Source organism: Balaenoptera physalus (genome assembly GCF_965194825.1).
Source record: "Balaenoptera physalus genome assembly, chromosome: 13".
Classification (NCBI taxonomy): domain Eukaryota; kingdom Metazoa; phylum Chordata; class Mammalia; order Artiodactyla; family Balaenopteridae; genus Balaenoptera; species Balaenoptera physalus.
Window position 1 is genome coordinate 20,845,152 of NC_138892.1, and position 25,884 is coordinate 20,871,035.

The 25,884-nt window shown below is 36.4% G+C and overlaps 1 protein-coding gene across 1 annotated transcript in view; it reads left to right on the plus strand.

Moving 5' to 3' along the window:
* The window catches only part of SLC5A8 (solute carrier family 5 member 8), a 65,827-nt gene that overhangs the window by 31,892 nt on the left and 8,051 nt on the right, over window positions 1–25,884 (plus strand). Inside the window, exons 8-12 of the mRNA XM_082419423.1 lie at window positions 5,805–5,893; window positions 6,364–6,476; window positions 14,915–14,982; window positions 22,787–22,873; window positions 24,937–25,142. Of these exons, the coding sequence (XP_082275549.1) occupies window positions 5,805–5,893; window positions 6,364–6,476; window positions 14,915–14,982; window positions 22,787–22,873; window positions 24,937–25,142 (563 nt within the window). The remainder of the gene's footprint in view (window positions 1–5,804; window positions 5,894–6,363; window positions 6,477–14,914; window positions 14,983–22,786; window positions 22,874–24,936; window positions 25,143–25,884) is intronic.

Genomic DNA, 25,884 nt, shown 5'->3' on the forward strand with positions numbered 1-25,884 from the left:
AACAGTGCCGTGATGATCTCCCTTTCAAAAATAAGGAAACTGAGGCACAGAGAACTTAAATAACCAGCTTGTAAACCTGGAGCCAGGATTCAAACCCAGGCAGGCTACCACCAGTGTCCTAACTTTGAACCTCTATGCCATAGACCATCTTTCAGAAAGTGTAGCTAGAATCCAAACCCAGGATGGCCAGAGTCGATTGTAAATCAAGTGCCCAGGGGACTTATTCGAATGATGACAGGTTGAACTTTATGTTGGTGTAAATGCATAACATACTCCCAGAAAAATACAACTTTGTGGGGTTAGGAAATGAGAGCATCCTTGATCTGTGTATCTCAACCCTATCTTAATGTTTGCCCTCCTGTTGATAAACGGATCTTTCTATTTGTTCAGAGAATCCAAGAATCGTATTTACTCTGAAGATGGAGGCACTATTCCATTATATTTTCTCTAGTCAAGAATATTTTGTGATTTTTGTCAATCGTTACTGTCTGTGAAGACCATAGGGACTAAATTTTTTTTCTAATATACCTTCCCCTTACCCTGGGCCAAAAAAATCCAAAAAACCCCAAAAAACAACAAAAAAATTTTTTTAAACCTACAACTTCCTAACCTTGAGACCACTTGTCATAGATTGTACACAGGGGGTATCTTGCATGCATGCATTTATCATTTAGAGAGCATGTGATAAATTTTTGAAAAAGAAAGAGATTTTCTCTGAATGATTCCACTAGTGTGTTGATTATTAACCACTAGTGTGTTGAGATTTTCTCTGAATGATTCCACTAGTGTGTTGACATGTGAAAATGTCAATTGACATTTTCCTGGGGTTACAATGGAAATAAGGCAGTCAGTAGAAAATCAGGTCAAAAGCTTAACCCAAGAGAGCAAAGATATGTTTCTGCTACACTCTGCTGTAGCTCACCCTGAGGAAGCCAGATTAGTGCCTAGTTATAGTTTTACTATTTTTCTATCAATCTTACCTGGTGGATTCTACCTATACCTGAGGGGTCATTCAGAATCTAAAATATAAGGCCGAAGATTTTTGAGAAAGTTGACGATAAGGTAGAGGATTTTAGATCTCGTTTTAATACTAACGATGGAAACAACTTTGGCTTATGTATAGAATACTTCTTGAAATTAAACTTGTAAGATATCTTGGGAAAATGGGTGTTGAACTTACATAGAGAGAAGTGTTATTCTCTTTTTCTGAGAATAAAGAATCAATAAGCTTTAGTTGTTAAATGAGATCAAAGAGGCTGATGAGAATGGGCATAGCATCCACTGTGTACTATTGGGAGAAGGAATCAATGATGTTTCAATGAAATGAGAGGGCATTTTTCTAGAAAATTATCCTCTTAGGACTCTTTTGATTGAAAAACCAGTTTTGCCGAAAGACTGCCACGTAACACAATGCTGAAGGCATACACCTTCCCATCCTTATTTAGTATTTATTTATTTATTTATTTATTTATTTATTTATTTATTTATTTATTTTTAACATCTTTATTGAAGTATAATTGCCTCACAATGGGGTGTTAGCTTCTGCTTTATAACAAAGTGAATCAGTTATACATATACAATATGTTCCCATTTCTCTTCCCTCTTGCATCTCACTCCCTCCCACCCTCCCCGTCCCACCCCTCTAGGTGGTCACAAAGCACCGAGCTGATCTCCCTGTGCTATGCGGCTGCTTCCCACTAGTTATCTATTTTACATTTGGTAGTGTATATATGTCCATGACACTCTCTTACCCTGTCACATCTCACCCCACCCCCTCCCCATATCCTCAAGTCCATTCTCTAGTAGGTCTGTGTCTTTATTCCCGTCTTGCCACTAGGTTCTTCATGGCCTTTTTTTTTTTTTTTCCCTTAGATTCCGTATATATGTGTTAGCATACTGTATTTGTTTTTCTCTTTCTGACTTACTTCACTCTGTATGACAGACTCTAACTCCATCCACCTCATTACAAATACCTCCATTTCATTTCTTTTTATGGCTGAGTAATATTCCATTGTATATATGTGCCACATCTTCTTTATCCATTCATCTGTCGATGGACATTTAGGTTGCTTCAATGTCCTGGCTATTGTAAATAGAGCTGCAATGAACATTTTGGTACATGACTCTTTTTGACCTATGGTTTTCTCAGGGTATATGCCCAGTAGTGGGATTGCTGGGTCGTATGGTAGTTCTATTTGTAGTTTTTTAAGGAACCTCCATACTGTTCTCCATAGTGGCTGTATCAATTTACATTCCCACCAGCAGTGCAAGAGTGTTCCCTTTCCTCCACACCCTCTCCAGCATTTATTGTTTCTAGATTTTTTGATGATGGCCATTCTGACTGGTGTGAGATGATATCTCATTGTAGTTTTGATTTGCATTTCTCTAATGATTAATGATGTTGAGCATTCTTTCATGTGTCTGTAGGCCATCTGTATATCTTCTTTGGAGAAATGTCTATTTAGGTCTTCGGCCCATTTTTGGATTGGGTTGTTCGTTTTTTTGTTATTGAGCTGCGTGAGCTGCTTGTAAATCTTGGAGATTAATCCTTTGTCAGTTGCTTCATTTGCAAATATTTTCTCCCATTCTGATGGTTGTCTTTTGGTCTTGTTTATGGTTTCCTTTGCTGTGCAAAAGCTTTTAAGTTTCATTAGGTCCCATTTGTTTATTTGTGTTCTTATTTCCATTTCTCTGGGAGCTGGGTCAAAAAGAATCTTGCTGTGATGTATGTCATAGAGTGTTCTGCCTATGTTTTCCTCTAAGAGTTTGATAGTGTCTGCCCTTACACTTAGGTCTTTAATCCATTTTGAGTTTATTTTTGTGCATGGTGTCAGGGAGTGTTCTAATTTCATACTTTTACATGTACCTGTCCAATTTTCCCAGCACCACTTATTGAAGAGGCTGTCTTTTCTCCACTGTATATGCTTGCCTCCTTTATCAAAAATAAGGTGACCATATGTGTGTGGGTTTATCTGTGGGCTTTCTATCCTGTTCCATTGATCTATATTTCTGTTTTTGTGCCAGTACCAAACTGTCTTGATGACTGAAGCTTTGTAATATAGTCTGAAGTCAGGGAGCCTGATTCCCCCAGCTCCATTTTTCGTTCTCAAGATTGCTTTGGCTATTCGGGGTCTTTTGTGTTTCCATACAAATTGTGAAATTTTTTGTTCTAGTTCTGTGAAAAATGCCAGTGGTAGTTTGATAGGGATTGCATTGAATCTGTAGATTGCTTTGGGTAGTAGAGTCATTTTCACAATGTTGATTCTTCCAATCCAGGAACATGGTATATCTCTCCATCTATTTGTATCATCTTTAATTTCTTTCATCAGTGTCTTATAATTTTCTGCATACAGGTCTTTTGTCTCCTTAGGTAGGTTTATTCCTAGATATTTTATTCTTTTTGTTGCAATGGTAAATGGGAGTGTTTTCTTAATTTCACTTTCAGATTTTTCGTCATTAGTGTATAGAAATGCAAGAGATTTCTGTGCATTAATTTTGTATCCTGCTACTTTACCAAATTCATTGATTAGCTCTAGGAGTTTTCTGGTAGCATCTTTAGGATTCTCTATGTATGGTATCATGTCATCTGCAAATAGTGACAGCTTTACTTCTTCTTTTCCGATTTGGATTCCTTTTATTTCTTTGTCTTCTCTGATTGCTGTGGCTAACACTTCCAAAACTATGTTGAATAATAGTGGTGAGAGTGGGCAACCTTGTCTTGTTCCTGATCTTAGTGGAAATGGTTTCACCATTGAGGACAATGTTGGCTGTGGGTTTGTCATATATGGCCTTTGTTATGTTGAGGAAAGTTCCCTCTATGCCTACTTTCTGCAGGGCTTTTATCATAAATGGGTGTTGAATTTTGTCAAAAGCTTTCTCTGCATCTATTGAGATGATCATATGGTTTTTCTCCTTCAATTTGTTAATATGGTGTATCACGTTGATTGATTTGCGTATAGTGAAGAATCTTTGCATTCCTGGGATAAACCCCACTTGATCATGGTGTATGATCCTTTTAATGTGCTGTTGGATTCTGTTTGCTAGTATTTTGTTGAGGATTTTTGCATCTATGTTCATCAGTGATATTGGCCTGTAGTTTTCTTTCTTTGTGACATCTTTGTCTGGTTTTGGTATCAGGGTGATGGTGGCCTCGTAGAATGAGTTTGGGAGTGTTCCTCCATCTGCATAGTATTTATTTTTTAAAAGATAACTTATCAAAAAAGTAAGTATTAGGAGTTTTGTTTTTTTTTTAAAGAAGCAAGTTGAGGAATTTTGTGAGGTTACTCTCCACTCATCACTATGTCTCATACAACAGTTGACCCTTGAAAAACATGGGGGTTAGGGGTAGCGACCGTCTGCACAACAGAAACCTACGTATAATTTTTGACTCCCCTGAAACTTAACTACTAATAGCCTACTGTTGACCAGAAGCCTTACCGATAACAAAAACAGTTGATTAACATGTATTTTGTATGTTATAGGGATTATATACTGTATTCTTACAATAAAGTAAGCCAGAGAAAAGGAAGTGTTATTAAGAAAATTATGAAGACAAGAAGATACATTTACAGTACTGTACTGATTGATACCATAAGTTTACCTTGTCTGTTTACAAGATGAATCGTCTGTCAGTACCTACATCAATGTTGTCTTATGTGATACAAAACACTGCAGGTGTTATACTTATTACTAACACAGGATGTCAAAAATGAAAGATAATGTGCAAAAGAAATTCATATTCATTTACAGGTATAACAAGTCATGCATTGATAAAGAAGCAGCAATACGATTGCTTTATTATAGCCTAGTGTGATCGATACGATTGCTTTGTGGTAGCCTCGCCTATATGGTAATAAATGAATCATTATAAAGTTTGGATGGCATACAGTATTACAGTCATATTGATAATACAGCATTGGAAAGATTGTTTTTTTTAAAAAAAAAATCACCCGTGATCATCGGTTGATGCAGTTTCTCCAATTATGAGAGAGGCATACTGTGTAGTATAATATATTTATATAAATATAATTATATAAATATAATTCTTCGAAAGCAAAGTTATAAAACAGTAAAAAAAAAACCTAACACATTATTTTTATATTAACTGTCACTCACCTCATGCCTATGTAAGGGTAGGCTATCCTTGCATACATACTATGTAATACAAATCATGCATACGATGTTCTACACATACATTTTTCTGTACTTATTGAAAAAAATCAACATTTAAGTGGACCCACACAGTTCAAACTTATTGTTCAAGGGTCAACTGTATATGCAACTAAAATTACATTTTTAATCCTGAACAGTGATTGAAGTTCACAAATATAATCTTGAGTCATCAAGTAAAGTTAAATTAAGTGAATTCTTCTTACTTAAGTGCAGAGGTATGTAAAATATTTCCTTTAAATTGATTTATTATTCCAAAGAATGAGAACAGCTACTATTACTGAGCCTATTCTGTGTACTATACTAAGAACTTACACAGATTATCTAATTTAACTTTTATAGCAACTCTATGAGGTTAGGATTATTATTCCTATTTTACAGATGGGGAAACTGAGGCTCAGAGAGATTAAATAACAAAAGCCACATCTGTCTGAAGCCAGAGCCTGTACCCTTAACTACTGTGCTATTCTTTTCTTTAAGTGTTAGCAGGTAAAGAGTTTAATTTTATATATTTGGACATTTCAGTTACGTGGAATAGCTTCCTTCAGTTCTTGAAGAACACAAGATAAATGAGGTGTTAATTAATTTCATTTCATAGCAAAGAGTACTCAAGAGTAAATTTTGGTATTTTTCAGCTCATGCCTTATTTGGTACTGGACATTCTGCAAGATTATCCGGGACTTCCTGGACTTTTTGTGGCCTGTGCTTACAGTGGAACATTAAGGTATGAATTATGACTCTAATAATATAAGATTTCCCTTTTGGGATCTTTCTTTTGTTATTGGATATTTGGGGGGGATAAAGCTGAATTCTGGACATGAGCACAAATGGCCCCCATATAGGTAATGTACTCCATGTCTTCTCTCTGTTGGTCCAACTCTTCTCTCTAGGGGCTGGATATTGTCATCAGTCTCTTTTGTTTTTTTAATTAATTAATTAATTTTTGGCTGTGTTGGGTCTTAGTTGCAGTGCGCGGGCTTCTCATTGTGGTGGCTTCTCCCGTTGCAGAGCACAGGCTCTAGGCACTCGGGCCTAAATCAACTATACTTCAATAAAAAAAATTTTTTTTAAATAATGTAGTAGAAATCTGGTTATATTTCAGAAGTGACAGTATGTTTTCCCTTTTCTTTTACCTTGTTAAAGTATTATTAAAGTTTAAACATTACTAATCAAAATTGTGATTTTCCCTTACAGCACAGTGTCCTCCAGTATTAATGCCTTAGCAGCAGTAACTGTGGAAGACCTAGTCAAACCTCGCTTCCCATCTCTCTCAGAAAGGTCTCTCTTTTGGATTTCCCAAGGAATGAGTAAGTTTTTGTTTCACAATTCCATTTTAGCTCTGGGAGATGATTTTTAGAAATAGAATTTAGAAATAGAATAGAAATAGAATTTCCAGAAATTCTTTTCCATGGAAAATATAGAGTAAGTGAGTGTGAGTGTATATACACTCACATGCATGTGACTTAATGCAGTCATGGCCATATTTGCAATCAAGATTTGAGACATACTTCAAACAATTGTCAGGCCACCACAAAAAACAATTGCCAGGGGTGCTATTTGGCTAGCCTTCTTTCCTGCCTTCTTCCTATCCCAAATCTATCTTAAAATTCTTAGCCATAGTTAAAAATTTAACCCTTTACCATCTAAAACTTAGACCACAGTTTTAAGAAATATTCTTAGTTTGGAACCAAGAGCCATGCTTTTTCTGTATTACCTAAGAGGGCACTGCCAGTTTAAGATATAGTCTGTGTGTATAGATTGAAGATAAAGGAACAGAGCATTATGATTTTTTACCGGTCTTGATTGTCTGTTCTCTCTGCACATGTAGACTGTGCAGAAGATAATCAATAAAATTGTCCAAGGTATGCTCAACTCCTTCATTCAATATGAATGCTTAAATTCATAGATTATAGGACCTTATTAGGGGTTAAATATCATATTGAATGGAAAGGTCTTTAACCTCAGTTCCCAGATGTCCCAACTGTAATAGCTGACTCAAAAAAATCTGGCTAGTGTACTTCCTTCTTCATTTTCAAATCTTGAGTATACATGTTTTGGGATGAATGACTAACAAACTTATTTTTTTAAAAAGAATCTTTAACCTCAATAGCACTAATAGACTGTCAGAGACATAGTAAATAATATTCTGTTTTAAACCATAGTTCTATATATAATTCCCATGACTGTAGCCTGGAATAAGTACTTAATTTATATTCTTCAGTGTCCCCTAAATTTAACTAACATTGCATCATTTTATTATGTACCTGATTTTAATCCTGCAGCATAATTTCAGGATGATACAACGTTTCCTAAAGGGTATTTAGATGGGTTCATTATGGGATTGTTGAAACTGTGTGGTTTAGTAGAACAAATAGAAGCTTTTGAAGCTAGACAGACTCAGTCTTGTTTCACCAGTTAACTAGCTGTTAGCCTTGAGCAAACCCATCTGAGCCTCTGTTTCTTTATATGGAAAATGAGAACAAAAAATATTCACTTTGCAGGTACTATGAGGTTTAGAGATAATCCATGTAAAACAAGAGCCACTAACTGGTACTCAGGAATGATGTTGATGATGATTAATAACAAATCAACTCCGCTAGTGTAGATGAGGCTTTCATTCATTTTGAAAGGTTGTATATAGTCATTATCTTGAGGTATATACAGTAAGGACATCATAGAGAAGAACACTGCAAATGACTTGAATGTTTCCGATAACTCTGAGTACAAAAAACCACAATGGTGACCATTCATGAGCTGCCAAATAGAGAAGAATTTAGCTAAATATGTTGGAAATACTGTTTATAATAGAGTTTGGAGGCATGAAAAATCATTGCGACAAAAGCACTTTGAAAAAATTAATGTAAGTTTTTCCATTCAGGTGCAATAAGATTATTTACTTACTACGCTTAACAAAGGTGTGAGTGCTTGTGTTAAGTAAGATAGAAATAACATAAAGAATGCACTAATTTTTTGATGAACACATTTCTCATTCATTTTATTTTTTGTATTTTGAAGTTTATATGTGGGAAATTATATGAACAGATTTCAGGTGATTTTTGCTGAATGGAAGTCTTTAAAAATAAGAATAGGGGGTGGGTTTAATAAAAAAAAAACATTTTCCTATAGTAATTTTAAAAGCAAAATGTATACTTGGAGAAAATCTGGAAAATACTGAAAGCCAAAAGAGAAAAAAAATCCCGTAAGCTGACCACTGATGGTGGCTTGAGAATTTGTATAAAGTTTCAGGAAAATAGTTTGGTAGAAGGGGGAATATAATACTTGTCTTGAAACTGCCTTTCTTTGCTAGTTTAACAGGAAAGGTTTGTGGATGTTGATGGAGATTATGAGAAGGCTAAAGGTCCTAAAACACTCTTTGGTGTGGATTGCCACTTCCCAGGAGAAATGAACACTTAAATTCAGAAGACTTTCTGAAGTTTATTACTCCCTTCCCCCAACATGTTATACAGAGCAGAGCTGAATTGTGTCCTGTTTCTGGCAAACTGAAAACAGACACCTGAGCCTTCCTTTATTTTATTTTTTTTTTAACATCTTTATTGGAGTATAATTGCTTTACAATGGTGTGTTAGTTTCTGTTTTATAACAAAGTGAATCAGCTATACATATACATATATCCCCATATCCCCTCCCACTTGTCTCCCTCCCACCCTCCCTATCCCACTCCTCAAGGTGGACACAGAGCACCTAGCTGATCTCCCTGTGTTATGCGGCTGCTTCCCACTAGCTACCTATTTTACATTTGGTAGTGTATATATGTTCAAGCCACTCTCTCACTTTGTCCCAGCTAACCCTTTCCCATCCCCGCATCCTCAGGTCCATTCTCTACGTCTGCGTCTTTATTCCTATTCTGCCCCTAGGTTCTTCAGAACCATTTTTTTTTTTTTTTTAGATTCCATATATATGTGTTAGCTGGGTAATATATATGGTATTTGTTTTTCTCTTTCTGACTTACTTCACTCTGTATGACAGTCTCTAGGTCCATCCACCTCACTACAAATAACTCAATTTTGTTTCTTTTTATGGCTGAGTAATATTCCATTGTATATATGTGCCACGTCTTCTTTATCCATTCATCTGTCGATGGACACTTAGGTTGCTTCCATGTCCTGGCTATTGTAAATAGAGCTGCAATGAACATTATGGTACATGAATCTTTTTGAGTTATGGTTTTCTCAGGATATATGCCCAGTAGGGAGATTGCTGGGTCATATGGTAGTTCTATTTTTAGCTTTTTAAGGAACCTCCATACTGTTCTCCATAATGGCTGTATCAATGTACATTCCCACCAACAGTGCAAGAGGGTTCCCTTTTCTCCACACCCTCTCCAGCATGTTTTGTTTGTAGATTTTTTGATGATGGCCCTTCTGACTGGTGTGAGGTAATACCTCATTGTAGTTTTGATTTGCATTTCTCTAGTGATTAATGATGTTGAGCATCCTTTCATGTGTTTGTTGGCAATCTGTATATCTTCTTTGGAGAAATGTCTATTTAGGTCTTTGGCCCATTTTTGGATTGGGTTGTTTGTTTTTTTGATATTGAGCTGCGTGAGCTGCTTGTAAATTTTGGAGATTAATCCTTTGTCAGTTGCTTTGTTTGCAAATATTTTCACCCATTCTGAGGGTTGTCTTTTTTTCTTGTTTATGGTTTCCTTTGCTATGCAAAAGATTTTAAGTTTCATTAGGTCCCATTTGTTTATTTTTGTTTTTCTTTCCATTTCTCTAGGAGGTGGGTCAAAAAGGATCTTGCTGTGATTTATGTCATAGAGTGTTCTGCCTATGTTTTCCTCTAAGAGTTTTATAGTGTCTGGCCTTACATTTAGGTCTTTAATCCATTTTGAGTTTATTTTTGTGTATGGTGTTAGGAAGTGTTCTAATTTCACTCTTTTACATGTTGCTGTCCAGTTTTCCCAGCACCACTTATTGAAGAGGCTGTCTTTTCTCCACTGTATATGCTTGCCTCCTTTATCAAAAATAAGGTGACCATATGTGTGTGGGTTTATCTCTGGGCTTTCTATCCTGTTCCATTGATCTGTATTTCTGTTTTTGTGCCAGTACCATACTGTCTTGATTACTGTAGCTTTGTAGTATAGTCTGAAGTCAGGGAGCCTGATTCCTCCAGCTCCGTTTTTCTTTCTCAAGATTATTTTGCCTATTTGGGGTCTTTTGTATTTCCATTCAAATTGTGGAATTTTTTGTTCTAGTTCTGTGAAAAATGCCAGTGGTAGTTTGATAGGGATTGCATTGAATCTGTAGATTGCTTTGGGTAGTATAGTCATTTTCACAATGTTGATTCTTCCAAACCAAGAACATGGTATATCTCTCCATCTGTTTGTATCATCTTTAATTTCTTTCATCAGTGTCTTATAGTTTTCTGCATATAGGTCATTTATCTCCTTAGGTAGGTTTATTCCTAGGTATTTTATTCTTTTTGTTGCACTGGTAAATGGGAGTGTTTCCTTAATTTCTCTTTCAGATTTTTCATCATTAGTGTATAGGAATGCAAGAGAATTCTGTGCATTAATTTTGTATCCTGCTACTTTACCAAATTCATTGATTAGCTCTAGGAGTTTTCTGGTAGCATCTTTAGGATTCACTATGTATGGTATCATGTCATCTGCAAACAGTGACAGTTTTACTTCTTCTTTTCCGATTTGGATTCCTTTTATTTCTTTTTCTTCTATGATTGCTGTGGCTAAAACTTCCAAAACTATGTTGAATAATAGGGGTGAGAGTGGGCAACCTTGTTTTGTTCCTGATCTTAGTGGAAATAGTTTCAGTTTTTCACCATTGAGGACAATGTTGGCTGTGGGTTTGTCATATATGGCCTTTATTATGTTGAGGAAAGTTCCTTCTATGCCTACTTTCTGGAGGGTTTTTATCATAAATGGGTGTTGAATTTGGTCGAAAACTTTTTCTGCATCTATTGAGATGATCATATGGTTTTTATCCTTCACTTTGTTAGTATGGTGTATCACATTGATTGATTTGCGTATATTGAAGAATCCTTGCATTCCTAGGATAAACCCCACTTGATCATGGTGTGTGATCCTTTTAATGTGCTGTTGGATTCCGTTTCCTAGTATTTTGTTGAGGATTTTTGCATCTATGTTCATCAGTGATATTGGCCTGTAGTTTTCTTTCTTTGTGACATCTTTGTCTGGTTTTGGTATCAGGGTGATGGTGGCCTCGTAGAATGAGTTTGGGAGTGTTCCTCCCTCTGCTATATTTCGGAAGAGTTTGAGAAGGATAGGTGTTAGTTCTTCTCTAAACGTTTGATAGAATTCACCTGTGAAGCCATTTGGTCCTGGGCTTTTGTTTGTTGAAAGATTTCTTATCACAGTTTCAATTTCAGTGCTTGTGATTGGTCTGTTTATATTTTCTATTTCTTCCTGGTTCAGTCTCGGAAGGTTGTGCTTTTCTAGGAATTTGTCCCTTTCTTCCACATTGTCCATTTTATTGGCATATAGTTGCTTGTAGTAATCTCTCATGATCCTTTGTATTTATGCAGTGTTAGTTGTTACTTCCCCTTTTTCATTTCTAATTCTGTTGATTTGAGTCTTCTCCGTTTTTTTCTTGGTGAGTCTGGCTAATGGTTTATCAATTTTGTTTATCTTCTCAAAGAGCCAGCTTTTAGTATTATTGATCTTTGCTATTGTTTTCTTTGTTTCTGTATCATTTATTTCTGCTTTGATCTTTATGATTTCTTTCCTTCTACTAACTTTGGGTTTTGTGTGTTCTCCTTTCTCTAGTTCCTTTAGATGTAAGGTTAGATTGTTTATTTGAAATTTTTCTTGTTTCTTGAGGTAGGATTGTATTGCTGTGAACTTCCCTCTTAAAACTGCTTTTGCTGCATCCCATAGGTTTTGGGTCATCGTGTTTTCATTGTCATTTGTTTCTAGGTATTTTTTGATTTCCTCTGATTTCTTCAGTGATTTCTTGGTTATTGAGTAGTGTATTGTTTAGCCTCCATGTGTTTGTATTTTTTACAGATTTTTTCTTGTAATTGACATCTAATCTCATAGCGTTGTGGTCGGAAAAGATACTTGATATGATTTCAATTTTCTTAAATTTACCAAGGCTTGATTTGTGACCCAAGATATGATCCATCCTGGTGATGTTCCACGAGCACTTGAGAAGAAAGTGTATTCTGTTGTTTTTGGATGGAATGTCCTATAAATATCAATTAAGTCCATCTTGTTTAATGTATCATTTAAAGCTTGTGTTTCCTTATTTATTTTCATTTTTGATGATCTGTCCATTGGTGAAAGTGTGGTGTTAAAGTCCCCTACTATTATTGTGTTACTGTCGATTTCCCCTTTTATGGCTGTTAGCATTCGCCTTATGTATTGAGGTGCTCCTGTGTTTGTTGCATAAATATTTATAATTGTTATATCTTCTTCTTGGATTGATCCCTTGATCATAATGTAGTGTCCTTCTTTGTCTCTTGAAATAGTCTTTATTTTAAAATCTATTTTGTCTGATATGGGAATTGCTACTCCAGCTTTCTTTTGAATTCCATTTGCATGGAATATCTTTTTCCATCCCCTCACTTTCAGTGTGTATGTGTCCCTAGGTCTGAAGTGGGTTGTAGACAGCATATATACGGGTCTTGTTTTTGTATCAATCAGCCAGTCTATGTCTTTTGGCTGGAGCATTTAATCTGCTAACATTTAAGGTAATTATCGATATGTATGTTCCTATTACCATTTTCTTAATTGTTTTGGGTTTGTTATTGTAGGTCTTTTCCTTCTCTTGTGTTTCCTGCCTAGAGAAGTTTCTTTAGCATTTGTTGTAAAGTTGGTTTGGTGGTGCTGAGTTCTCGTAGCTTTTGCTTGGCTATAAAGGTTTTAATTTCTCCATCAAATCTGAATGAGATCCTTGCTGTGTAGGGTAATCTTGATTGTAGGTTTTTCCTTTCATCACTTTAAATATGTCCTGCCACTCCCTTCTGGCTTGCAGAGTTTCTGCTGAAAGATCAGCTGTTAACCTTATGGGGATTCCCTTTTATGTTATTTGTTGCTTTTCCCTTGCTGCTTCTAATATTTTTTCTTTGTATTTAATTTTTGATAGTTTGATTAATGAGTCTTGGCATGTTTCTCCTTGGATTTATCCTATATGGGATTCTCTGTGCTTCCTGGGCTTGATTGACTATTTCCTTTCCCATATTAGGGAAGTTTTCAGCTATAATCTCTTCAAATATTTTCTCAGTCCCTTTTTTTTTTCTCTTCTGCTTCTGGGACCCCTATAATTCGAATGTTGGTGTGTTTAATGTTGTCCCAGAGGTCTCTCAGATTTTCCTCAATTCTTTTCATTCTTTTTTCTTTATTCTGCTCTGTGGTAGTTATTTCTACTATTTTATCTTCCAGGTCACTTTTCCATTCTTCTGCCTCAGTTATTCTGCTATTGATTCCTTCTAGAGAATTTTTAATTTCATTTATTGTGTTGTTCATCTTTGTTTGCTCTTTAGTTCTCCTAGGTCCTTGTTAAACATTCCTTGTATTTTCTTCATTCTATTTCCAAGATTTTGGACCATCTGTACTATCACTACTCTGAATTCTTTTTCAGGTACACTGCCTATTTCCTGTTCATTTGTTTGACTGGTGGGTTTTTACCTTGCTCCTTTATCTGCTGCGTATTTCTCTGTCTCCTCATTTTGCTTAACTTACTGTGTTTGGGGTCTCCTTTTTGCAGGCTTCAGGTTTTTAGTTCCTGTTTTTTTTGGTGTCTGCCCCCAGTGGGTAAGGTTGATTCAGTGGGTTGTGTAGGCTTCCTGGTGGAGGGAACTGGTGCCTGTGTTCTGGTGGATGAGTCTGGATCTTGTCTTTCTGGTGGGCAGGACCGCGTCCGGTGGTGTGTTTTGGTGTGTCTGTGAACTCATTATGATTTTAGGCAGCCTCTCTGCTAATGGGTGGGGTTGTGTTCCTTTCTTGCTAGTTGTTTGGCATGGGGTGTCCAGCAGTGGAGCTTGCTGGTCGTTGAGTGGTGCTGGATCTTAGCATTGAGCCGGATATCTCTGGGAGAGCTCCAGCCGATTGATATTAAGTGGGGCCAGGAGGTGTCTGGTGGACCAATGTCCTGAACTCAGCCCTCCCACCTCAGAGGCTCAGGCCTGACAGCCGGCCAGAGCACCAAAACCCCGTCAGACACACGGCTCTGAGAAGCAGTGGCCGGCTGGCATGTGATCGGGGAAGGATGTAGGGCATCAGTAGAACCAGTGATGGTCTAAGCCAGGCCAGAGGTTGGAAGACTTATTTAGATTGCTGGTTTGTTGTAAAAGGATATAACTCAAAAACAGCCAGATGGAAGAGATGAATAAGAAGATATGGAAAAGGGCATGGAGCATCCACGCCCTCTCTGAGCTACCACGTGTTCGCCAACCCAGAAGCTCCCTGAGCCTTCCTTTACCAACAAATGTTTATGGAGGATTATATTAATAACACAATAGTTACTAGGTTTTAAATCCCTGTAGTTAATTTTAGGGACTCTTTACCTATATAACCTAATGTAATTAATCCTGGGACACAATATCAGTATTTTCTTTCCTCTTTGCACACTGCTGATCCTGTAGAACAACAACCCTTTCCTTTTTTAGCTGGCTCTGAGGTAGGTGGCCATTCTTTGTAATAGTCATATTATGTACTTTGAATCAAGGTGTGGTAGCTTAATCTATTGAGAATTCTAATCCTCTGAGTCTGGATTTTATAATGGCTTTTACATCATCCATCTAGGTGTGCTGTTTGGAGCTTTGTGTATTGGAATGGCTGCACTGGCATCACTAATGGGAGCTTTGTTGCAGGTAAGAGCTAATCCTGGAAGGTTTGAGTCATAATCACTAAATTCTTCTCTTTTCCTTTTTTTTTTTTTTTTTTTTTTTTTTTAGTGTTGATGTGACCATCCTTACAGACTTTTCTCTCTATATGTCTACACATAGACATACCAAGGAACATAGATGACTAAATTCTTAAAAAAATTTTTTTTAAATTAATCTTTCCATTTTGAGATCATTATAGATATACATGCAATACTAAGAAATAATACGGAGAGACCCCATATACCCTTTACCCAGTTCCCTCAATGGTATGAGACCTAGGTTGATGTTCTTTTTTTCCCTTTTCCCCGTGGATGTCCTGTTGCTCTAACACCACGCGTTGTGAAAGCTATCTTTCTTCCATTGAATTGCCTTTGCACCTATGTGAAAAATCAGGGGGGCATATTTGTGTGAGTCTATTTGTGGTTTCTTTGTTCTATTCCATTGATCTATGTGTCTATCCATCTGCCAAGATCATACAGTCTTGATTACTATAACTTTGTAATAAGTCTTGAATTCAGAAGTACTGATTCCTCCCACTTTATTCTTATTTTTCAAAATTGTTGTAACTGTTCTAGTTCCTTTGCCTTCCCATATAAAGTTTAGAATAATCTTCTCTATATCTAAAAAAAAAAATCTTGCTTAGTTTTTGATAGGATTGCCTTAAACCTGTAAAACAATTTGGGAAGTACTGACATTTTTACTGTGTCGAATCTTTTAATCCATGAACATAGTGTATTTCTTCATTTATTTAGATTTTCTCTGATTTTTTTCCACCACTACTGTGTAATTTTCATATACAAATCATGTTTATATTTAGTTAGATTTACACCTACGTATTTCATTTTTTTTGAGTGATTGTACATGGTATTGTATTCTTAATGTTGGTGTCCATGTGTTTGTTAATATATAAAGATACAATTGATTTTTGTATATTTGTTTGTATCCTGTGACCTTGCTGAACTTATTAGTTCCTGGGATTTTCTGCACATAAAATTATGTCATCTTCAAATTGGGATAGTTTTATATGTTCTTTTCCAATCTGTATATGTACCTTTAATTTCCTTATTGCCCTGGCTTCAACTTCCACATCATGTTGAATAAGAGTGGTGAAAGTGGACATCATTGCCTTGTTCTCCAATCTGAATGAGAAAAGCATTCACTGGTTCATTCTTGAGTACATTAGCTGTAGGAATTTTGTACATGCCCTTTACCAAATTAAGGAAATCCCCCTCTATTCCTATTTTTCTGAGAGTTTTTATCATGGATGAGTGTTGAATTTTGTCAAATGGTTTTTCTGAAGCATTCGATACAACAATATGATTTTCTTCTTTAGCCCTTTAACATGGTGTATTATGCTGATTGATTTTCAAATTTTAAGCTAGCCTTGCATTCCTGGAATAATCTTCTCTTGGTTATGGTGTATAGTTACTTTTATATATTGCTGAACTCTATTTGCTGATATTGTGCTAAGAATTTTTGCATCTGTATTCATGAGAGATGCTGATCTGTTGTAATATTTTTTTGTAATGCCTTTGTTTGGTTTTGGTGTTAGGGTCATACCAGCTTCATAAAATAAATTAGGAAGAATTCTCTCCTATTTTCTGGAAGAGATTGTGTAAAATTGGTGTTAATTCTTCTTTAAGTGTTTGGTAGAATACTCTAGTGATAAACCATCTGGGCTTGGGGATTTCTTTTTTGGGAGTTTAAAAATTATGAATTCAGTTTCCTTAATAGTTATAGCTGTTCAAATTATCTGCTTCATAGTGGATGAATTATGGTAGTTTGTGTTTTCGAGGAATTGCTCCATTTCATCTAAGTTGTCAAATTTAGGTGTGTGGAATTATTCATAGTATCCCCTTATACTTTTGATGTTGGCAGGGTTTTTAGTGATATCTCCTGTTTTATTCATAATATTGGTAATTTTATCTTTTATCTCTTTTTTTAGTCTTGCTAGAGGTTTGTCAATTTTTATTGATATTTTGAAAGAACTAGCTTCTTGTTTCATTGATTTTCTATATCATTTTTCTGTTTTAAATCATTGCTTTTTTTAATTATCTTCATTATTTTCTTCCTTCTGCTTGCTTTGGGTTTATTTTGCTCTTCTTGAGGTGTGACACTAGATTATTGATTTGAGACTTTTTTGTAATGTGTGCACTAATTGCTAAAAATCTCCCTCTCAGCACTTTTAGCTATGTCCCATAACTTTTCATATTTTGTATTGGAGTTTTAAAATTTCCTTTGATATGTCCTTTTGACCCGTGGATTATTTAAAAGTATGTTACTTAGTTTCCAATTGTTTGGAGATTTTCCTGTTATCTTTCTGCTATTGATTTCTAATTTCATTCCAATGTGGTCAGAGAACACATTCTGTATGATTTTAATTCTTTTAAATTTGTTGAGGTCTGTTTTATGGCCCAGGATATAGTATTTTGGTATCTGTTACATGGGCACCTGAAAAGAATATGTGCTCTGCTGTTGTTAAGCATAGTGTTCTAGAGATATCAATTAGATCCTGCTCATTGATGGTGCTGAGTTCTTCTGTATCCTTCTGATTTTACGCTTATTTGTTTTTATCAATTGTTGACAGAAGTGGTGAATTCTTAACCTATAGTGTGTAGTTGTCTCTTTTCCTTTTAGTTCTATTAGTTTTTGCTTGTATTTTGCAGTTCTCTTGTTTGGTGCATATACATTTAGGATTTCTATGGCTTCTTGGTGAATTAGTCCTCTTATCATTATATAATGTTCCTCTCTGATAATTTTCTTTGTCTGAAGACTACTTTATCTGATATTAAATAGTTACGCCTGCTTTCCTTTGATTATGTTTGCATGATAATCTTTTACTTTGAACTTGCCTATATCATATCTTAAGTGAGTTTTTTGTAGACAGCATATAGTTGGGTTATGTTTTTAAATTCATCCTGCCAATCTCTGTCTTTTTATTGGGGTATTTAGACTTTTACAATTTAGTATAATTATTGGAATATTAGGGCTTAAGTCTGCTGTTTTTTGTTATGTTTGTTCTTTCTGTTTTCTTTTTTTTTTTTTATTAATTTATTTTTGGCTGTGTTGGGTCCTCGTTTCTGTGCGAGGGCTTTCTCCAGTTGCGGCAAGCGGGGGTCACTCTTCATCGCGGTGCGCAGGCCTCTCACTATTGCGGCCTCTCTTGTTGCGGAGCACAGGCTCCAGATGCACAGGCTCAGTAGTTGTGGCTCACGGGCCCAGCCACTCTGCGGCATGTGGGATCTTCCCAGACCAGGGCTCGAACCCGTGTCCCCTGCATTGGCAGGCAGATTCTCAACCACTGCGCCACCAGGGAAGCCCTGTTTTCAATTTTTTAAGTGGGATACTTAAACATTTTTTAGAATCCCATTTTGATTTATCTATATTGTTTTGAGTTTGTCTCTTAGTTTAGCATTTTCATTTGTAGCTTTATGTGTATATACATAACTTATCACAGTCTACTTGTTTTGTCCTTTTACCAATCCGAGTAAAGTATAGAAATCTTACCTCATTTCTGTCTCTTTACCCAGTTTATAACACAACTGTCTTAAATATTTACTCTGTAAACATTTTGAATTACATTAGACAGTGTTATAATTTTTGCTTCAACAATCAAACATGATTTAGAAAACTCAAGAGGAGGAGGAAGGCCTATTATATTTATTTTTGCTTATTGTGTTCTTTCTTTCTTCCTGATTTGTCAAGGTTCCTTCTTTTACCATTTCCTTTCTATTTAGAGAACTTCCTTTAGCCATTCCTTTAAGGATAAGTCTGCTGGCAACAAATTTTCTTAGTTTCCCTTCATCTGAGAATGTGTTGATTTCCCCTTTATTCCCAAGTGATATTTTTGCCAGGTATAGGATTCTGAGTTGACAGTTCTCTTTTTCCAACACTTGAAAAATATTGTGCCACTTTCTTCTGGCTTCCATTATTTTTGAGGAGAAATCTGCTGCCATTCTAATTGTTTTCCCCTGTAGGTAAGGTGTCATATTTTTTCCTCTGGCTGCTTTCAGAAATTTTTCTTTGAAGTTAGTTTTCAGAAGTTTAATTACGACATGTCTTGGCACGTTTTTCTTTGGGTTTATTCTGTTTGTAGTTTGCTTAGCTTTTGAATCTGTAGGTTTATGTTTCTTGCCAAATTTGGGAAGTTCAAACATTATTTCTTTGAGTACTTTTCAGCTCCACTCTCTTTCTTTTCTCACCTAAGACTCGGGTGACATGAATGTTAGATTTTTTGTTATATTCACACAGGTCCTGGTGACTAATTTTTAAGCCTATTTTCTCTCTGTTATTTTCAGATTGGGCGGTTCTTATTGGTCTATCTTCCAGTTCACTGATTCTTTTCTCTGTCCCCCCAATTCTGCTATTGAACCTATCCACTGAGATTTTTATTTAAGTTATTATATTTTCAGTTCTAAAATTTACATTTTGTTCTTCTTTATATCATCTATGTTTTTGCTGATACTTTCTTTTTTATTTTATTTTTCTAAGGTCTTCTACTTTTTCATTTGTTTCAAGCATGTTCTAATTGCTGAAGCAGTTTTATCATGGCTGCTTTAAAATTTGTGAAATAATTCTAATATATCTGTCACTTCTCTATCAGCATTTATTGATTGTCTTTTTTTCATTCATTTTGAGTTCTTCCTAATTCCTGCTCTGAAAAGTGAACTTCAGTTGAAACCTGGACATTTTTATATTATGTGATGAGACTCTAGATCTTACATGCACCTTCTGTTTTGGTTTTCTTTCTCTGATACCACTTCAACAGTGTAAGGAAGGGAGCTGTCTCATTATTGCCAGGTGTATGTAGAAGTCCAGGTTCCCAACTTGGCCTCTGTTGACACCCAAGGGAGGAGTTTCTTATTTTGCTGGGTGGGAACAGTCTCCACTGACATCATGGTGAAGGTGGTCTTGTTCCTGCTGGGCAATGGTGAAAGTCCTGATTCTCCATTAGGTCTCCTATGACATTGCCCGAGCAGGGAGGGAATGGGGTGCCTTGTAATAGGCTGGTGGGGGATGGAATCTAGGCTCCCTACTTGGCCTTTTCTGGCATGTGTATGTGGGGGAACAGTTTATTCAGTTTATTCTGGCTGGAATTGAGCAGTTATTATCTAAAAGTTTTCTTTCTTGCTAAGTTGCTCCTATTCTGGTCTTTGCTGGATTTTTTTGGCCTGCACATGTTGTCATTTCTGGATTGCCAGATTCTTCAGCTCTAAGACTGGGATATGTGGGCCAAAAAGAAAACTCAGAGACCTCACCATTGTATTGTTCTTCAAGTCCTGAAGTCCTAGCTAGTCTGCCTTCTTCTCTCGACCTTTTAGATTCTTCTCTCGACCTTTTAGATTCTTCTTATGTTTGTTTTATATGTAATGTCCAGGAGTCTTAGTTTTATTAGCAGGAGGAATAGGGAAAAGTACACCTACTCCATATTCCTATGAGTGGAAATACATTTTTTATTGCCTAAAGTGTCCTTCATGTCTTGTGGCATTTGCTAAATTTTTATTAGAGAGCATTTTTGTGTTGGAAAGCTGTCTTGCTTCTTTGGAGGTGTTGGAATGGAGAGGACAGACTAATCTTTGGAATAGCCTCTTTTTTAAAAAAAAAATTTATTTATTTATTTACTTACTTGGTTGTGCTGGGTCTTAGTTGAGGCAGGTGGGCTCCTTCGTTGTGTCAGGTGGGCTCCTTAGTTGCGACGTGCGGGCTCCTTAATTGTGGCATGCGAACTCTTAGTTGTGGCATGCATGTGGGATCTAGTTCCCTGACCAGGGATCAAACCTGGGCCCCCTGCATTGGGAGCGTGGAGTCTTATCCACTGCGTCACCAGGGAAGTCCCCTAGCCTCTTCTTTCTGAACCTTGAGTGGACTTCACTGTTTTTAGCATCCAAGCCTCAGCATGGACTCTTCCCCCTGTATGGAGTACCCTTCAACTGTCTAAGTCTTATTTGTTCTTCAAGTTTCAACTTAAACATTATTTTTCAAAAAGGCCCTTTCTGTTCCCTGGATAGGTTTGAGTTCCCCTCTACCAAATGTTCCCAGAGCACCTTGTATTTCTCATATCATCCCCATTACAATACTTTATTGCAGTTATTTATTTAATGTCTGTTTTACTAAATAGTTTATAACTCCATGAAGGTGAGGATTATGACATTGTTCTTTGATACTGTATCAAATACCTGGTGCCTACTGCAGTGTCCAGGACAAAGTAGACATTCTACAAATTCAGGTTGAATGTACCTATTTATGTATTGGTTCATAAATATCTACTTATCTGATCACACCTAAGTGGTCCATGAAACTTCCATGGCCACCTGGGCTCCAACTCTGGGACCAGGACCCAGAAACTTGAAGGTTAATGCTGGGCACAGCAAGTCCTCCAGGCTCATGCTTCAGACCCAACTTGGGTCCTTCCTGGTTGGTGGTTGCTTAGGGCATACCAGTTGTTAAAATAGTGTGATCTCATTCTGATTATATGAATTAGTGAATGAATGAATTAGGTCCAGAAGCTCTAAGCTTACCTGGTACAACTAAGCCATAACCAACAAAACTCCTCTTTGTGTGCTTTCCTCCATAGTCTGCATTATTACTTATAGTTCTTATTGTGGTTGATTTCTCCTTTTTCATATACTGGCTCTGGCCTGAGTATAGATAATAAGATATTCTAGGAGAGTCATCATAGCTCCAAGGCAATTCTTCCTTGCTTTATCTCTAGCCAAGGTCTTATTTCCTGAGATGGGTATTTTGGGGGGTATATTCCTTGTATCTCCAAAACTGGCTCTAGGTCACACTGTCGCAGTGGCCACTACATGGGCCAAGTGACTTCTTTCACATTTTGCATAAAGTCTACCTTCCTTCCTACTGGACTCTGGTTCAAGAGACACTGTGAAATGACTCCTTAGGATCATATCCTGAGTCCATATCCTCCTCAAACACTAGTTCTCCTCTATCATCATATCGTCACTCCTTTCCCTAGTCCACGAGGTAAGCCTCCTTTTTTTTTTTTTTTTTTAACCCAGGACTGCAGTCTATATGCTCTAAAATTTTTCTTGACTTGATATATTTTTTTTTGATTTATTCATTCTGTTCTATCTGTCACTTTTACTCTGTGGACAAACCGGTGTGTCCCTGATTCTTCTTTTACGGTTCTGTCCACTTTCAAAAATTAGCCGTTTGAATATTGGGAACACACATCTCTTGAAAGTTTCAGCTATTTGCATTTCTCTGTTCTTCATACTGTACATTTTTTTTCACTATCATGATTTTGGCATCTCTACATCAAAGCAAAGGTTGCAATTAACCAGTTAGGTTTAAATCTTTCTACATGATTTGATCAATCTTTTTTTTAACCATACTTCTCATTCTAGTTCTATCCTTAGGAAATCAAGGATAGCATTGGGTTTCATTGCCATCTCTGGTCTCTTAGCAGTACTTATCCACAATCTTCTTTTGCAGGGGACTTTGAGACTACCAAAGCACAAAGGAGTGATGTGGTTGATTATTAATATCTACAAGAACAATACCAGGAGGAGTAGTGTCCCTCTTGTCCCATGATTCTCTAACCTCTTTACATTTTGCTTTTTTTATTGAGGGTACTTGAATGAACTGATGGAACTTGTGACAGAGAAGCAGAAGCTTCCAAGTTCTGATTATCTCTTTGTCAATGGCAAGGCTGCCATGATTGTCAGGAGGAGGCTGAATACTTTAAATCCTCATCCTGATGAAATTACTTTAAAGCATTTTAACTTTGGATTTGAAATTGCTAACTGATGACTTTTTATTATTTTTGTAGGCAGCACTCAGCATATTTGGCATGGTTGGGGGACCACTTCTGGGCTTATTTGCTTTGGGGATTTTGGTTCCCTTTGCCAACTCAATAGTAAGTATTAAAAATGAATATGTGTAAAGCCTACTTTTCCAACTGCTGTAGCGTCTCTATAATTTTTTCTCAATTGTAAAGATATGGTTCCTTTGATATTTGTCATTAGTGACCTGTCTTGATGACTTAAATTACTCATATTGACTTTGTTGGGATACACAATGAACGTACTGTGCATTGGGACCCTGCATGTGTGAAACTAAATGGAAACTACCAGAATAATATATATTATGAATATCATATAATTAAATTATATAATAACATAATGATATTTATAACTAAAATATAATATTATAGAGTATTATATAACATAACTAAAGGATATATATTATGAAACAATATACAATATGATATGTAATATATATTACAATATATATTATGAATATTATATAACTAAGGAACAACATTTTGTACGCATCTACTTTTTTGCCCTTCTTGAAAATTAATCGCTAGGACTTAAAGGAGATCAACAGGCTCAGATATGCAAGATTTCAGGGCAGTAGAGCTGAGGATACCTGTGACTAGCTGGAGTACAGTAAAGAGAATAAATAGGATAAGATCTTCACCACTTTGGTCAGAAAATTTATACTCCTGATATTTAAAGATGTAGCTCCAGCAACATGGTTTTAGACCCAAAGGGGTGATTATAACTGGGAATTGTATTCAGAAAGAGGTAATAGCTCATTTCTTCTACGTAGACATATCTGTGCTTTGAGGCCAAGTTTTGTTTAGAATAAGTGAAATTGAAATTACTTCTCTGAAATCCAGGAGGAACTCCACTAGTTCAGTCCTGCTGTAAGCTGAAGTTCAGGAAAAGCTGGTAATGTATGTGTGGTTGTTTCAGACAGATGGAGAATAACTGCAGAACTATGACTTTACATTTAGAATTCCATTTTCTTCATGAGGCATTAGGAATTGGTAAGGCAGATACTAATAAGGGCTATTATCATTGTTATTATTGTTAACAGTAATTCTCAACGAAGTGTCATATGAAAAGCTAGTTTGGCAGAAATTAATCAAAATGAAAGAGAGCAGTTTGTGTCCACCTCAGAATGTTGAAGCTTTGATGAGATTCTTTGCATTATGAAATGCATAGTGGTTTGTTGAGTGCCTGAAATATTAAAAGAAGTCTGACTTTTGATTTTTGACATTTATTTCCACCATGAGTTGCCTCCAGAAATGCTATAGCTGACTAGGTCCAACACGCCCTTAGCAGGGGAAGTAAGAACTGTTATTCCTGTCATAATATCTGATCATTATTCTTAAAGAAAGGGGAGAAATTTCACCACAGAGGAAGGGGCTTCCCAGCTCAAGATTTGCTTTCATCTCCATCATTTGGAACTAGGGCTTAAATCATTCAAGGACTGACTGACTGATCAAAAATACTTGGGTTACTGGTGAAAAGCAGGCAGGGGAGCTCACGTCTTCCAAAGACTGGGAAACCAAATGTCTTCAGAGAGGAAATCTCCACTTATCTCTAGAGATGGTCTGGTTGTATGTACCATTGCAGTCATTTGTGAAAACAGCTTGCTATTTTCCCCTAATTTTCTTGCAGTACAATTACAGTCATGCATGTTGCTATGTATAGGAATAAATTCTGTGGATGTTTTCTTCTTCATATCTGTTGCTGCTCAGATGGCATGCCATTTTTTCACAGATTAAATAAAACTAGAGGGAAAAATTGGCCTGAAGTCAGCTGCATGACTGTTGTAGTTATTGGGTGTAAAGAGACAAGGAGGCCAAAACAGAGTGCTGGCCATGGAAACAGAGTGGAAGGAATGGAATTATGAGACAAAGGAAAAGAAAAATGAGCAGGAATTGGTGATTGGCGAGATAGAGATATGAATTACGGAGATGGGGTTCCAGAGACCCCAGGGCTTTGGGCTGAGGGACCAGGGACCCATGCTGCTCTTGGCAAGAGGCAAGGAGCTTACAGGGGAAAAGAGTTTTAGGAGGGGACTGGTAAATTTGGCTTGGACCATGTTGAGCTTAAGCTCCTAGTGTTAATTTCCATTTCAAAGCAAACTGTATTATTTTTTTTAAGAAGCACTCCTGTTTTGCAGGGAGCACTTGTGGGTCTGCTGTCTGGATTTGCCATTTCTTTGTGGGTTGGAATTGGAGCTCAACTTTATCCTCCACTTCCTGAGAGAACTATGCCATTAAGCCTTGAAACCTACGGCTGTAACAGCACATACAATGGGACAGATTGGATGACAACCACAGAAATGCCATCTTCTACCAGTGCTTTTCAAGTATACAACATTGAAAGGTATTGAATTGAGCTTTATAATGTTGTATTTTTTAAAATGTGTGTGACAGGTAGAGAACCCCAGTTGCTTTTCTTGCCTTCAGTGCTGTGATTTTGCCTAATTCTGAAATGGGGAAAGCCCATGTGGCTTTCTGGCTATTATATTTTGTTCAGAAATAGCAAAAAATGCCATATTTTCTTAGTTTCAATAGAAACGTCTACCTCACCTACAGATGCAGAGAAGACTTGAATAGTAACAAAAAAAATTCTTTTATGGGTAAATGCTGATAAATACTGGCTCCAGTTGAATGAAAAATTGCCTCTGTCCACTGAAAAACCTTTAAAATGAAAAGTAAAATGATAAAAGACACATTGCATATATAGTTTTTGAAGTATAGCCTTTACCAACTAAAAACTACAGTTTATCTAAATATGGTGGATAATTGCTATTTGTTCAGTTTTAAAGATTCCAAATCTTTAGAGCATTGGCAATAAGTCACAGTGGTGATCTTCCTGCTGGAGTTTTCAGTTATGCAGTACATTTTTGAGCTTCTGGATATTGATATTGTCTGATTTAATGAAATGATGTAGACCTTTTTTTTAATATCACTATTTCACTGCACAGTGGATGTGAGGGCAAGACTACCCTTAGTGGATATATATCAATACATCTCCAGCCTTAAAGCACAAAACCCATGGATACAGTCAAGGAATAAGAAGATGAGGCCACTTCCCCTAAAGTATTGCCCCAGTTCCAGCTTGC